The sequence below is a fragment of the Ruditapes philippinarum genome, unplaced genomic scaffold (genome assembly GCF_026571515.1).
Source record: "Ruditapes philippinarum isolate M1 unplaced genomic scaffold, ASM2657151v2 ctg32_1_1_1_1, whole genome shotgun sequence".
Taxonomy (NCBI): domain Eukaryota; kingdom Metazoa; phylum Mollusca; class Bivalvia; order Venerida; family Veneridae; genus Ruditapes; species Ruditapes philippinarum.
This window is the reverse complement of record NW_026860502.1, coordinates 411,618-424,954: the sequence shown is the minus strand read 5'-3', so window position 1 is coordinate 424,954 and position 13,337 is coordinate 411,618. Positions and strand designations below refer to the sequence as shown.

Sequence of the window (13,337 nt, the reverse complement as noted above, 5' to 3'; positions counted from 1 at the left end):
GTGTTACAAACTTAAATGACTGCTAAAAGAAATACTTATTATAACAATTCACATTTACTATATTTATATAACAATTTTGAATATAACTGTGAAGTTAGTCAGCTATTGAGGGTTCATCTTTTTTGTGCATTAACATCTCTCTGTAAAGGCATGAGAATTCATTTAAAGCTCTAGCACACAGCGACAGGGACTTGATTATGCCAAAGGGCTTCTGCCAATGTTAATGTATTGAAAGACAGTGCATAAGCACTCTTCTTGCATAAAAAAGTATTCATCTAATTCCTTCATGCTGCATTTCTTTCTTTTTAGTATTAAAAAGAACAGTTGCGCACAAATAATATATAATTTTGACAAGTATGTTTTGATATATGAAACAAACAGGCTGTTATTGCATTCTGCTATTTTAACATACATACATTCAGCACCAGCAGAAGGGTCATCAAATTGAGATTCCGACATCTGTTCTGATTTATACATCTCAAGCATCTTCTCAGCCAACCTTGTGACCTCTTCTATTGCTGTGGCAAGGTCACCAGGCTTTAGGTCAAATGATGAACTATCTTCACATATCTTCTCCTAAAAGGAAATAAGAAACAAACGTTGTTAGAGCTCGTATTATGCACATATACATAAACCACCTGCTAATTTACAGCAGTTATCACAGTTGGTTAAGAACATATCCTTTTCAAACTATGAAGAAATGTACTCCAAAAATTGTTTGAACAATAAAACATGAATATTTAAAAATAGCAAAGAAAAGTAAACCGTAAGAACAGACAGCAGGACAGACAATATGCATTCCCAAACCCAACATTTGGGGTGTAAAAATCACCAGCATTAATGATATTGGGTATAAAATTCACCAACATTTGGGGCATAAAAATCACCAATATTTGGGGCATAAAATCACCATTATTTGGGTTATAAAAATCACCAATATTTGGGGCATAAAAATCACCAACATATAGGGCACCATTTCAAAACTCTCTTACAACATCATCACTAAATTAGTAAGCATACTTCTAAGAAACTGTTTCATTAAATTTTAGCACAAATATAAAGAAAAATAGTACAGACCAAATTTAATGAGCTACAGAAAGGTGAACATAAAAAAGATCTTTGATTTAAGGACTGCTTAAAAAAACAAATAAGAAAACAGTTTGCCTAAATTTTAGTTATGGCCTTCCATAGACTTACATTTAAAAACAGAAGTATCATTTATTAAACAGATTCTAACAAATTGTCAAAGTAAAAATGCATTATATGATCTAGATTATTCTTGGATAAATCCAGATAAGAGAAGACTTGTTCAAAAATAGCTTTAATGTGGGCATATCCTAACACAATATGGGAGAAAATCAATTCACTCCCAGCTCATAGCTGATAAGACTGTCTCTTAAAAGGGCAACAGGAAACAAAATACAAACTCAATCATATCTGTATGCATATGAATAAATACTGTGGGTTCTCTGTAACATTGTAGACCATTTATAATCAGCTTCAGATATGATAACTTTAAGAGTAATTTCTCAATTATATTTTATACAACTTAACAGAGGTAAATAAAGTCCATGATGAAAACTTATTTATATAGATAAGCCAGATTGGTCTTGCTATTGTGATCTCCAATTATGACCATGAAATGAAAATGGTTAAAATGAATATTTTACAGTATTTTGTGGAAACAGAACTTGCATAAGATTTTTTTTGTACATAAAATCTATAATTAAACAGAAATGCATACTAGAGTTAAGCGACTTAGACTTAGCTTACAATTATCTGAGACTGGTTCCTATCAAAGTTTTACACCAGCAAATCAAAACCTTCTCACTTATATAAGATAATTCTACTGAGTCTGTTTGGTTGTGGTTTAAGTCATAACTGTGAAATCATATGGCATCTTGCCAGCTTTACTGCTGGAGGAAGAACTTAGTTGCCCCCTTTATTCTCCTGAGTAAAACCACCACCTTCTGTAAGCTAGCCAGGAAACAGCCTCATATGACAGGACCTACAGTCTCTCACAAGATTTGAACCCTCAATACTGAGGGGCATGTTATTTAAAGTAAGCAACCTTAACCACTTGGCTACCAGGGGCCCTTTAACTAACAACTTAGCATACTTTTGGCCTCAACTTACCAAATTATGAGCTTCATCAAATATCACAACACTGCCTTGTAATTCAACACCGTGAGCTTTTCTAGTCTGAAAAATGAAATCCAAGCAATATATCTATAGCAGACAGTGTTTAACACAAGCTCTGAATAGTAGTTCACCTTTAAGTCTTATATATAAATGAAAGCTTCCCAACTTAATATAAACAATGTGAAGTCAAAAGAGCTGATGCCCTATTAAGCTCACCTGTCATAATATGGAATAGTAGATCACAGACTTTCAGCCCTACAATCATATGGCATATATTTTGTTAGTTCCAAGAGGATGGGAACATAGAATGGTTGAAATAAGCTTGCTTTATCAAACCTAATCATACTTCACGGGACAGGACAACTGCAGCATATCTATTTAACAAATAAAACATGGGCTTGAGGGCATTATGCAAGTTTACCGACTGGTTGGTCAGACTGAGGAAGGTATACGCAGCTGAGGGCCATATTCCTTCCGAGGTCTGACCAACCAGTCCGATAACTTGCATTTTGTCTGAAAGGCCATGTTTTATTTGTTATATTATACCGAATCTAAATCCTTTCATCCATTTGTTTTGTGCTGTCATTTTACTATTATTTGCTTTCAAATAATAATTTTACTTGTTCAGTGTGTGCAATATCTCAAACCCTAGTTGGATTTTGTTTAGTTATTTTCAAGCGATGCAGCAAAAAATCATGCTCTTCTTTTAATATTCCATTTTTGTTAATCAAATTAAATATTTTATGTTACTAGGCAAAAAACCCGGACTTCAAGAATTTCACAAACTGTATAAATAAAATTTATATTTAAATTAAAGACAAATCATGACTTTTGATCAACATGTAATAAATTTATGTCTCTGATAAAAAGGCGAATCGCCTGGCCATTTTGACAGTTTGTGTCGTCGTGAAATCGCACATCGTGAAAGTTACGTTTAAACGGTCTTCATAACAATTATGGACCGCCCCCCAGTCTGTATGCGGTTTATGGACAGGGTGACTTCATATTAAATATAGAAGAGCATATGCAAATGAGGTATAATATATCACTATAAGGTCCACTTCCTGACCTTTCCAGTACTGGTGTCATATAAGGAAGCATCCTTCAACCCTAGCAGAGATATACCCCATGATCCCTCCTATAAACTTCAGACATCTTTACTACTAGGCTCCCCCTCCCCTAGACACACTAATGTTTCTTCATCCCATTAATGGATTCTAAGTGCATGCACAAAAAGGAGTGGAAATTTATACATTCAATAGGAGAAAATTAATCCCACACATATTGATTAATCAAAATAAAAATTACAATAACACTGGTGTTAATTAAACAACATTTTGTATTGATAATAATTCCTTTACTCTAGATGTTTTACCAGTTTCCCTTCCAAACAATATATTTAATCATATACATTTATACATATAAGTTTAGCAGACATGTTGTGAAAGGAATCATTGAAAGTAGCAATTAATATTTGATCAACAAAATGTTAACAACTGTAATCTTTATTCTGCTGGAATGGTTTTTCTAAGTTCCATTATGTAACAGTATAAGTTTAACTCTAGGATTACAAAGAAAGCCAACAGTGCAGAGTCTGGCCAAGCTGCAAACTTCTTCATCTGCTAAATTTGTATTATGAATTTGCCAAGCTTTGCATCTGAAACAGTGCATCGAAAAGGATTACACTATGAAAATACAACAAGAGCTGTCACAAGGGTGGCATGGGGCACATCAGCTTTTTTTGTGGACATTTTAGCCAAATTTGAAGATAAATGTTCAAGTTTAGGATTTATAGAGTGTACATGGTGGAGTCAATATAGCCCTCACCATATTTTATGATTATGAGATGGATATACAGTCCAACCCCGTTAATTCGAAGTGCCTGGGACTGAAAATTTACTTCGAATAATCGATGGGTTCGAATAATCGAAATCGGAATATTGTGGTCGACGAAAAATACTCCACTTTGACCAATCACAGCAAAACTACCGTTAATAACATACTAACTTCCTGCAATCAATTGAGAACAAGAGCTGTCCGTAAGACAGCGCGCTCGACTTTTTTATTGCTTGCCAATAAAAAAAGTTTTTGCAGTAAAAGGCAATACAAGAATCTCTGTATTTTTAAAGTGAACTAGTTGTTTGATACCCTTGAATATTACAGCAATGTTTATATGACATAATTTATGGTAAAGTGAACAAGTGGATAGGAATGAATTTTTTTAGATTTTTTAAGTTTTTTAGTGCTTGCCTATAATACAAAACATTGACAGTTAAGGGCCATAATTCAAATAAAATCTTTGACAGAATTACCTTCTCCTGGACATGTTTGGGAATCATGATTGTAAACAAGTATTCCAACTTTTCAAATTAATATCTCAAACAGTTCAGTCAAAAAGTGGACTGGTACTAAAAAACTTAACCAAGATTCTAAGTCGATAAAAGGCCTTAATTTTTAAAACAAATCCTTGACAGAGTTACCTTCTCTTGCGTACAGATGGGGGTAATGATGTGAAATAGCATTAAAAGTTTCAAAGCAATATCTCAAAGGGTTAAGGCAATAAGTGGATTTTACCCATATTCAATGTATTTTCTAAGTCAAAAAGGGGCATAATTCTGTCAAAAACCTTGACAGAGTTATGTCCTCTTGTCTGTTGATGAAGGTCGTGATGGTAAACAAGTATGGTCAGTTTCAAAGCAATACCTCCAATGGTTTTGAAATAAAGTGAGGTGGTACAAAAAACTTAACCAAGCTCAATACACTTTCTAAGTCAAAAAAGGGCCATAATTCTGTCAAAAACCTTGACAGAGTTATGTACTCTTGTCTGTAGATGGAGGTTATGATGGTGAACAAGTATGGTAAGTTTCAAAGCCATACTTGTAATACTTCTGAAATAAAGTGGGGTGGTACGAAAAACTTAACCAAGGTGTGACGCCAACGCCGACGCCGGGGCGAGTAGGATAGCTCCCCTTTTCATAGAAAAGTCGAGCTAAAAATAAATATTAAAGAAAAGATGTGTAAAAATAATTTTGTTGGCATTGAAGACATAAATACTTGCATTTTATTCTACATTACATGTATCGTTTCTTTTCGTACAAAGCCTTGATAATGGCCGTGTTCTCACTACGGTATTTACAGCTAAACTCTGGTATTTTCAATTAGGGTAAAGACTCTCATGTAGCGTGACAATAAATGAAAAACAAATGTTTTGGATGTTTTATCAAATTCACATATACGGTATGTATGAAAATTATCGCTTTCATCTTCAAGCAATAACAGTGCATCGGACACGGTGCATAGCTTTTCATTTTCGGTAATTAAAGTTGATTAAAGAACAGACAAAGTGTAATTATCACGATTGTCTAATTGCACGCATGACTGTTGATATTTTTTCACAAGTCGACCGGTCAGCGAGTGGATCTGCGCCAATTAGTCTGGCTTCGAATAATAGGTGTGAAATTCTTTCATAATTGTATAATCGGGACCGAAATTTTACTTCGAAAAATAGGAGGTATTCGGATAATGCATTTCGAATAATACGCTCGTATTTATATTGATTTATATAGAGATAAAAACGGGACTGCTGATCTACTTTGGATGATGCCGGGTATTCGAATAAAGGGTTGTTGAATAACCGGGGTCGGACTGTAATACAAATTTGGCTACCAAACATATAAAGTGCACTGCAGACTGCACTGATGTGTACCATCATACCAGACTAAACTGGTGACAAAGTCTAATCACATTCAGTTCATACAGGTTAAAGGTGACATGGGCTACAAAAAAAACAACAAGCTAGGATGACTAAATACCTTGGGATCTAGAAGGTAGTTATATGGCATGAAGGTTATATCAGCATCAGATTTCAGCTCTCGTGCCATATAATACGGACAGACTCTGAAACAAAACACACATCATTTCTTGTAATAACAGTAATACGTCTTTTTTTATTCAATAACTGACTGAACCAACATTCACACATTTTTGAAAAGCTAAAAGAAGTATAAGTTTAAGATTTCATCAATAAATGCTTACCAATTTTGGAGGTTAAACATACCTTTCTTGTTTAATGTTAAAGTACTATATAGAATCTTAACAATTAATGTACAAATTTGGCAAAACTTGATAATATCAAATATCTGTGGAGGATTCCTATAAACTTTTTGGTAAAGTTCTAATGTCATATATTACTGTATGATATTCTTACAATATTGGTTAATTTATTTGTTTGTCTGTTTCATTTTACGCCTTTTCCCAACAGTATTTCAGTCATATAAGCGGGCAGTTTCCTAACCATCGTTCTTGGAGAGTTACACCAGTACTAGACTACCTTCCTCCGCGCTAAACTACCAAAGCATCTCCCGGGGATCGAACCCATGCCAGAGAGGTAACTGAATTAGAAGTCATTGACCATAACCCCTCAACCACGGAGGCGGTTATCAATATTGGTTTAACTATGACAAAATATTTCTCACCAAAATTATCTAAAACTAGAAGGGTTTTTGTCACAAAAACATATGTCTCCCAAAACTATGTATGGTCACTCATGTGAAGTTTCATTGAAATCCCACCATGAGCTTGACCTGTGAAAGCCGGACAAGATTTTCCTTTTCTATTTGTCCGGCGGCCATTTTGTGCAGCAAAGAGGAACATGCTGGTGATGTGAACAACTAGGGATGGTATTTATCACTCTTGTAAAGTTTGGTTGAAATCCCACAAGTATTTTCACCTATGAAGGCCAGACAAATTTTTTCTATTTTTTAGCTCTGGCGGCCATTTTGTGGAGCGAAGCAGAATGTGCCCGTTATGTGTTCAACTAGGGATGGTACAGATCACTCCAGTAAAGTTTGGTTGAAATTTTACCAGTAGTTTGACCTGTGAAGGGCGGACAAGAATTTTTCTATTTTGAGCTCTGGTGACCATTTTGTACAGCAAAGCGTAACATGCCAGTGATGATGCACAACTAAGGATGGTACTGATCACTCCTGTAAAGTTTTGTTGATATCCAACCAGTAGTTTGACCTGTTATGGCCGGACAAGAATTTTCTATTTTTAGCTCTGTTGGCCATTTTGTGCAGCAAAGCAGAAAGTGCTGGTGATGTGCTCAACTAGGGATGGTACTGATCATTCCTGTGAGATCCCACTAGTAGTTTGACCTGTGAAGGGCAGACAAACTTAATGCGGAAGGAGGGACAACCGACAACAGAGGGGTAACTGGAAAAATTTTGGGAGACATAATTAAGCTCTTATGATATATATGCATATAAATACATCAAGTATTTCTAAAATGTCAAATGTTGCAAAAACAATCAATAGAAAACAATATTGCTGAATAGATGATTCAAACTTGAGATAGTGAGGGAAAACTAATCTACGACATGGCATGATGGCTTCCTGACATGAAACTTTCTGTGTAAAACTTGCGTAAAATCAAAATTTAAAATCTTAATATGCTATCATTGACTCAGGCTATAAAGAAATTGATTACTTTCTACATTTTTTTTCAGTTTGTTTTTAGTGTGTGTGGGTGGAATTAAGTGGGTGGGTGGAACCAAGTGGGTGGAAAGGGGATTTAATGGTGAGAAATTCATTTTTGTAACTATTGAAATTATAATTTTGACTTTATCTTATTAAGAGAACTGTAGTGTTTAATAGTTGAACAAATTCAACTATCCAATTCAAGTTGGCAGATGATATTTAGCCAGAATGCTTCCTGAAGGAATTTGGTGTAATTTTAACTTGTTTCAAGTCTTTTCGACATATATAGAGGTCAATGATGATGAATTAAAGAACGACTTTGTTACAAAAGACTAAGAAGGTATTTTTATGTCCTATTTTACAACAATTAAGAACTTAAAGGGAAATTCTTGTCTGAAATCTAAGCACAAAAAATATTTGGATCAAGGTTATTATTTTTTTTATGACTGTTGTTTATAAAATGGCTAAGAATTTTTACATGCTAACAATTTGTTAGGGATGGCCTGACAGATTGCCAACAATCAAGATATAGCAAACTAAAATTTTTTCAGGATGACCTGAGGCTCTCAAAATATTCACAGTAACTAACATTAATTTTATTAAATATGACGTGAGACTCATGCAATTTTATGAAACATGTATTACAGTATATGGGAAAGGTTGAACAGAATGACTTATCACACTGATTTAACATCTGAATCATTTATAATCAATATTAGCCAATAGACAAGAAAACCACCAAGTACATGATCACTTTAGCAGAGAAAATATTGATCTTTACCCATCAACATGCACCTAGACACTTACATCAAATAGCATGTATCTGATATGAATGCAAGGGGATGTGTGTGCACAAAACAATAAATAACTACTTAAATCCCTTTTATCTATAGGCAGGTTAATTCATTTTCTGATGAAAGAAACTACTTTGAAGTATATATTGTAATAGTTGAAATAAATATCTAGATATCTGAAAAGAACAGAAAATAAAGTTAACATTCATTTGGCATTAAAACCAGATCTATGTCAATTTTGACCCTGAGGCTATAATTTGAACAATACAAGTAGAGGTCCAAAAGACAATGCTTTATTAACGGGGCCTCCGTGGCCGAGTGGTTAAGGTCGCTGACTTGAAATCACAGGTCCCTCACCGCTGTAGGTTCGATCCTCACTCGGGTCGAAATCTTTCATGTGGGGAAGCCATCCAGCTGGCTTACGGAAGGTCGGTGGTTCTACCCAGGTGCCCGCTCGTGCCTGAAATAATGCCCGGAGGGGCACCTGGGGTCTTCCTCCACCAATAAAGCTGGAAACAAATCGACGAAAAAATCTCGGCGGGACGCTCTAAGATGGCCCGACTTTAGTGTACGGTCGCCCATATGAGCTTTCCGGCGGCGACCTTAAATAAACGCATTTAAAAAAAAACAAAAAAACAATGCTTTATGCCAAATACCTATGCTCGAGGTTCTAGAGAAGCAGATTTTTTAAGTTTCATCCTATTTTATTCCTTTTGGTTGCCATAGCAACCAGAGTTCTGTATGGAATTTATTTCTTTGAACAGCAGCTTCACCCAAGGAATCACAAGGTGGTTTTTGAGAAGATTTTTAAAGTTCACTACATTATCAATGTCACGGTCAAACATGCACCCACACACATACAGGTGATTATGCCACTGCACAGCAAATGCTGCAGTGGCATAAATATTATACTAAAAAATTACAGACACATAGAGGAATAGGACCAAATTGAGGATGAAATAATCAATTGTTTGGCCTTACTTGTTCTTCTGTCCATATCCAACAAGGTCTTCTATATCCACAACATTTCCCATCATCACCCGCGGCTCTGAGTTCTTTTTCAAATCTATATAACAAAGAAGACACTTTTATTAAAACCATTTTCATTTGTATAAGGCATGAAAACACTGTGATTGTTTCAAGTTAGGAAGTTTTATATTGCTGTAAAATCAGACATTTTCATGAGGGATTAAATTTCGCTTTAATTGAACACTTTTGTTAAAATAAATGTTTGCTAAGTATCTAATTATCATATAAATGTATCTGAAAGTATAAATTCCCAAATCATAAACATGGTCTGTTGGTCCAAAATATTGATTTTGCAAAATTTTGGCCTCACGAAAAGTTTTTGATTTTACAGTATATCTCACTTGAACTCTTCACTCTATGAAATACAAAGTTACTTACTTCACCTAAATATGAACATTCTTACTTCCACTTAAAGTATGTTCATGAAATAAAATGAGACATGACTCGCCTCACTTCACTTTCTTTATTCCATATTTAAATTTGACATTAAAAAAAGAAACAAAATTGTTCACAAATTAAGGATTCATTCAGGCTATATTAATATTTTCTGTCATTTTTGTTGAAAATTATTATATCAGCTAAAACAAAGAATATCTTAAACAATCTATGTTTGGTAACAATATTGGCTTTAACAGATGTGTCCATTTGCACTGGTAATCTTTTACAACAGATGAGTGTAATAATAGCAAATTTTACATCAAACATCCACCTTTATAAAAACATTTTCACCATTTTTCAATTACAATCATAAGTAAATAAGTTGAATTGTATTTTTTAGAAAAAAAAAAAACAAACAAACTAGAAATCCGCGAGTTGGATGTGTCGCCTTGTGAACAATATAGTTTAGGAGAAATGGCCAGGACAAAAATGAAATATGAAAATTAACAAAGGGCAATGAACTTAAAAAAGAAAAGAAATGCAGAGCAGCAGTTTCTGCAGGGTTCGTACAGACATCCAATGCCAAAATTCAAGGACTTTTTAAGCACTATTCAAGCACGTTTTACCATTTTACAAGCACATTATTTTGTTGCACATATACCGACACAATCTTCAACCTATGATGGATAGTTTGTTCACCATTCTTTGTTGAATACACATTTTCTGACATTATACAAGAACAACAAAGGGTGCATGCATCAATTACAGATATGTTCAAAACAACTGCAATTTGTCCACTTACTGTTACCTTGAGTAAACATTTCATTGATTTTGATACTAAATTGGATCTTTTTTTTATTTTGTTAACCGTTGATTTTTATAAAAACTATGTCATTCTGTGAAAGCACATTTTTAGCAAATTTAAGCACTTTTTAAGCACTTTTCAAAAGAGTAATCAAATTCAAGGACTTTTAAGCACTTTTTTACATTTTTAAGCACTTTTTAAGAAAGAGACTAAAATTTAAGCACCTTTTAAGACTGTACGAACCCTATTCTGTACACTGCACTTCTTATCAATAAGATCTATCATCCTATGAAGTTTCAAGTCCATAGCTTTTATGGCCTGGACAAAAATAAAGTATAGAAATTTAACAAAGGGCAAAAACTCAAAAAATAAGAAATGCAGAGTACCGGTTCTTGTGCACTGCACTTCTTCTTAATGAGATCTCTCATCCTATGAAGTTCCAAGTCCATAGATTTTATACATTAGGAGAAATGGCCCGGACAAAAATAATGTATGAAAATTAACAAAGGGCAATAACTCAAAAATTAAGAAGTGCAGAGTACCAGTTCTTGTGCACTGCACTTCGGGTCATTATAAGAAGCATGCATACCAAGTTTGAAGTCAATCCGACTTATAATGACTGACTTATGCTTCGGACAAGCTTAAGGGGACGCTGACAACAACGCCCCTGACAAAAGTAACCCCTGTATGTCGCCTTTTTCAAGGCGACACAAAAACTAAGCATTGTAGTTATGGTATATAAACATATTTGGCTAAAAGCTTTTGCACCATCTCTATGACACAGGATTTTAATTAAGTTCATTTATTATTAATTTTCAAGGTGAACATAAAGGTTTCAAGAAAGCCCTTCAAAATGTAAAGAATCTAGTAGTGAAGGCATTAAATTGTTTGACATTTGACTTTCAAATGTTACCTTGATGTTGAGTTGGCTGATATCTGACCTAAGTGTGACTTTGACCTTTACGAAGCACAATCACAGCATGTGTCCTGCCGATCACATTGATGTGAACATTTGACCCGAGACTGAAGACAAATCTTAAAGGATAAAAGGATTTATATACTAGACACAAAATTGAGACAACTGGGTCTCATCTGACATATAACCTTAAGATTTGACCTTGACCTACTTAAGATATCATATGGGTGGCATGAGTTCTGCACATCCCTCTGCTGAGGTGACATTTTCAACAATGGAAAAAAATATACATTACAATTCAAAATTATTTATTACATATACACATACCATCGAGATGATTGTAATAGTAACATGTTCTTGCATTCACTTTTGCTCTACACATGTGCACCTGAAAAATATTTGAACAAAAAGACTAACTTTCAAATGACTTGATATATGTAATAGTGCTTTGAATTTTCATTTTTCAAAAAAAATTTTTTTTGGTCTGACAGCTTTGATCTGAAACAAAGATGATTGGCTGGCTTTATAGATATATACTCTTTAAAGTGGCCTTCAGCTTTTATTTTATCAGGAAAAACAATTCTGTGTAGTTTCAAACTAAGTAATTCAGCAATTTTATCTTTAGAAAGTGCATCATAACATTGTAAGCCTTCATTAAAACAGCATCAAGAGAGCTATTTGCAACGCTAAAGTAAAAAAAAAATCGGTAAAGAAATTGAATGCCCTACTAATTTGAACACAGAGAGGGAACCTTCAGATTTGAGATATCGAGGGGTTTCCTTCGTGTTTATGTATTTTATCGGCTGAAAATTTTATTTTCCATTTAAATTCCTTTGATTTGACATTTATTTGAAACAATTTATATAAAATAACATATTTAACCTTTAGAAAAGCTGAAGACCAGTTTAAGTACATAAAGGGAACTTACAGGAAATAAAGAAATACTGCCTTTTACTGGACATTTATATTTTGCTGCAAGGTCATGCTGTCTTAATATGGTGATCATTTCTGTGAAATAGTTGTAAAATCAGACTTCAAATAACGAAGTTATGGGCGGGACACGATATTGCTGCAAGGTCAACCCAAATGTTGCGCGCGACACCTCATCTCAATATAGTGATCATTTCAGTGAAATAGTTGTAAAATCTGACTTCAAATAATGAAGTTATCGGCCGGACACGAATTCAGGACATACGTACGTTTATGTACGGACAGACTGACGGACGGACAATCTGGCGACTATATGCTCCCCCAAATTTTTTCGGGGAGCATAACAAAATACTACAAGCATTTGTAAAAGACTGACACTCATTTAATGTAGTAGATAAACAAGCTGCTAGAGCCAAAACTGCAAAGCATTTGCAACTTAAAATAAAACCAAGCAAGTCTTTTCATCTATGCAGTCTGATCACATGTTCTATTACACTAGCTGTGGGTCAACCAATTTTTAAATTCAAATTATTTTCATCTGATGACATTCCTAACAGAAAAATTTAGAAACGTGCTATCAGGAAATTCAGCAAGTAAAGTGCTAAAAAAAACAGTATCTGTATTGAAAATTAAATAGCACATTCAATGATGATCCTGTCTCTTATATTCTTGTTAATTCAAACAAGATTTGGCAAACTGAACCAATAAAGTAATAAACATCCCAAGGTCTGCCCATTTGATTAAAATGAAACACAATTCATCTTTTTGGGCATTCTGCCACTGTTCTATCATTCCCCCCTCTATCCTTTTGTCATACAAATGGTTTCCAATACTACAATAATATTGTTAAAAATCAATTTCTTCC

The 13,337-nt window shown here is 34.2% G+C and overlaps 1 protein-coding gene across 1 annotated transcript in view; it reads right to left on the bottom strand.

The window, feature by feature from the left end:
* The window catches only part of LOC132760370 (regulator of telomere elongation helicase 1-like), a 78,163-nt gene that overhangs the window by 26,383 nt on the left and 38,443 nt on the right, over nucleotides 1–13,337 (bottom strand). Inside the window, exons 7-11 of the mRNA XM_060752355.1 lie at nucleotides 11,870–11,930; nucleotides 9,396–9,480; nucleotides 5,955–6,039; nucleotides 2,137–2,202; nucleotides 417–576 (exon numbers count right to left, since the gene is read on the bottom strand). Coding sequence (XP_060608338.1) covers nucleotides 417–576; nucleotides 2,137–2,202; nucleotides 5,955–6,039; nucleotides 9,396–9,480; nucleotides 11,870–11,930 — 457 coding nt within the window. The remainder of the gene's footprint in view (nucleotides 1–416; nucleotides 577–2,136; nucleotides 2,203–5,954; nucleotides 6,040–9,395; nucleotides 9,481–11,869; nucleotides 11,931–13,337) is intronic.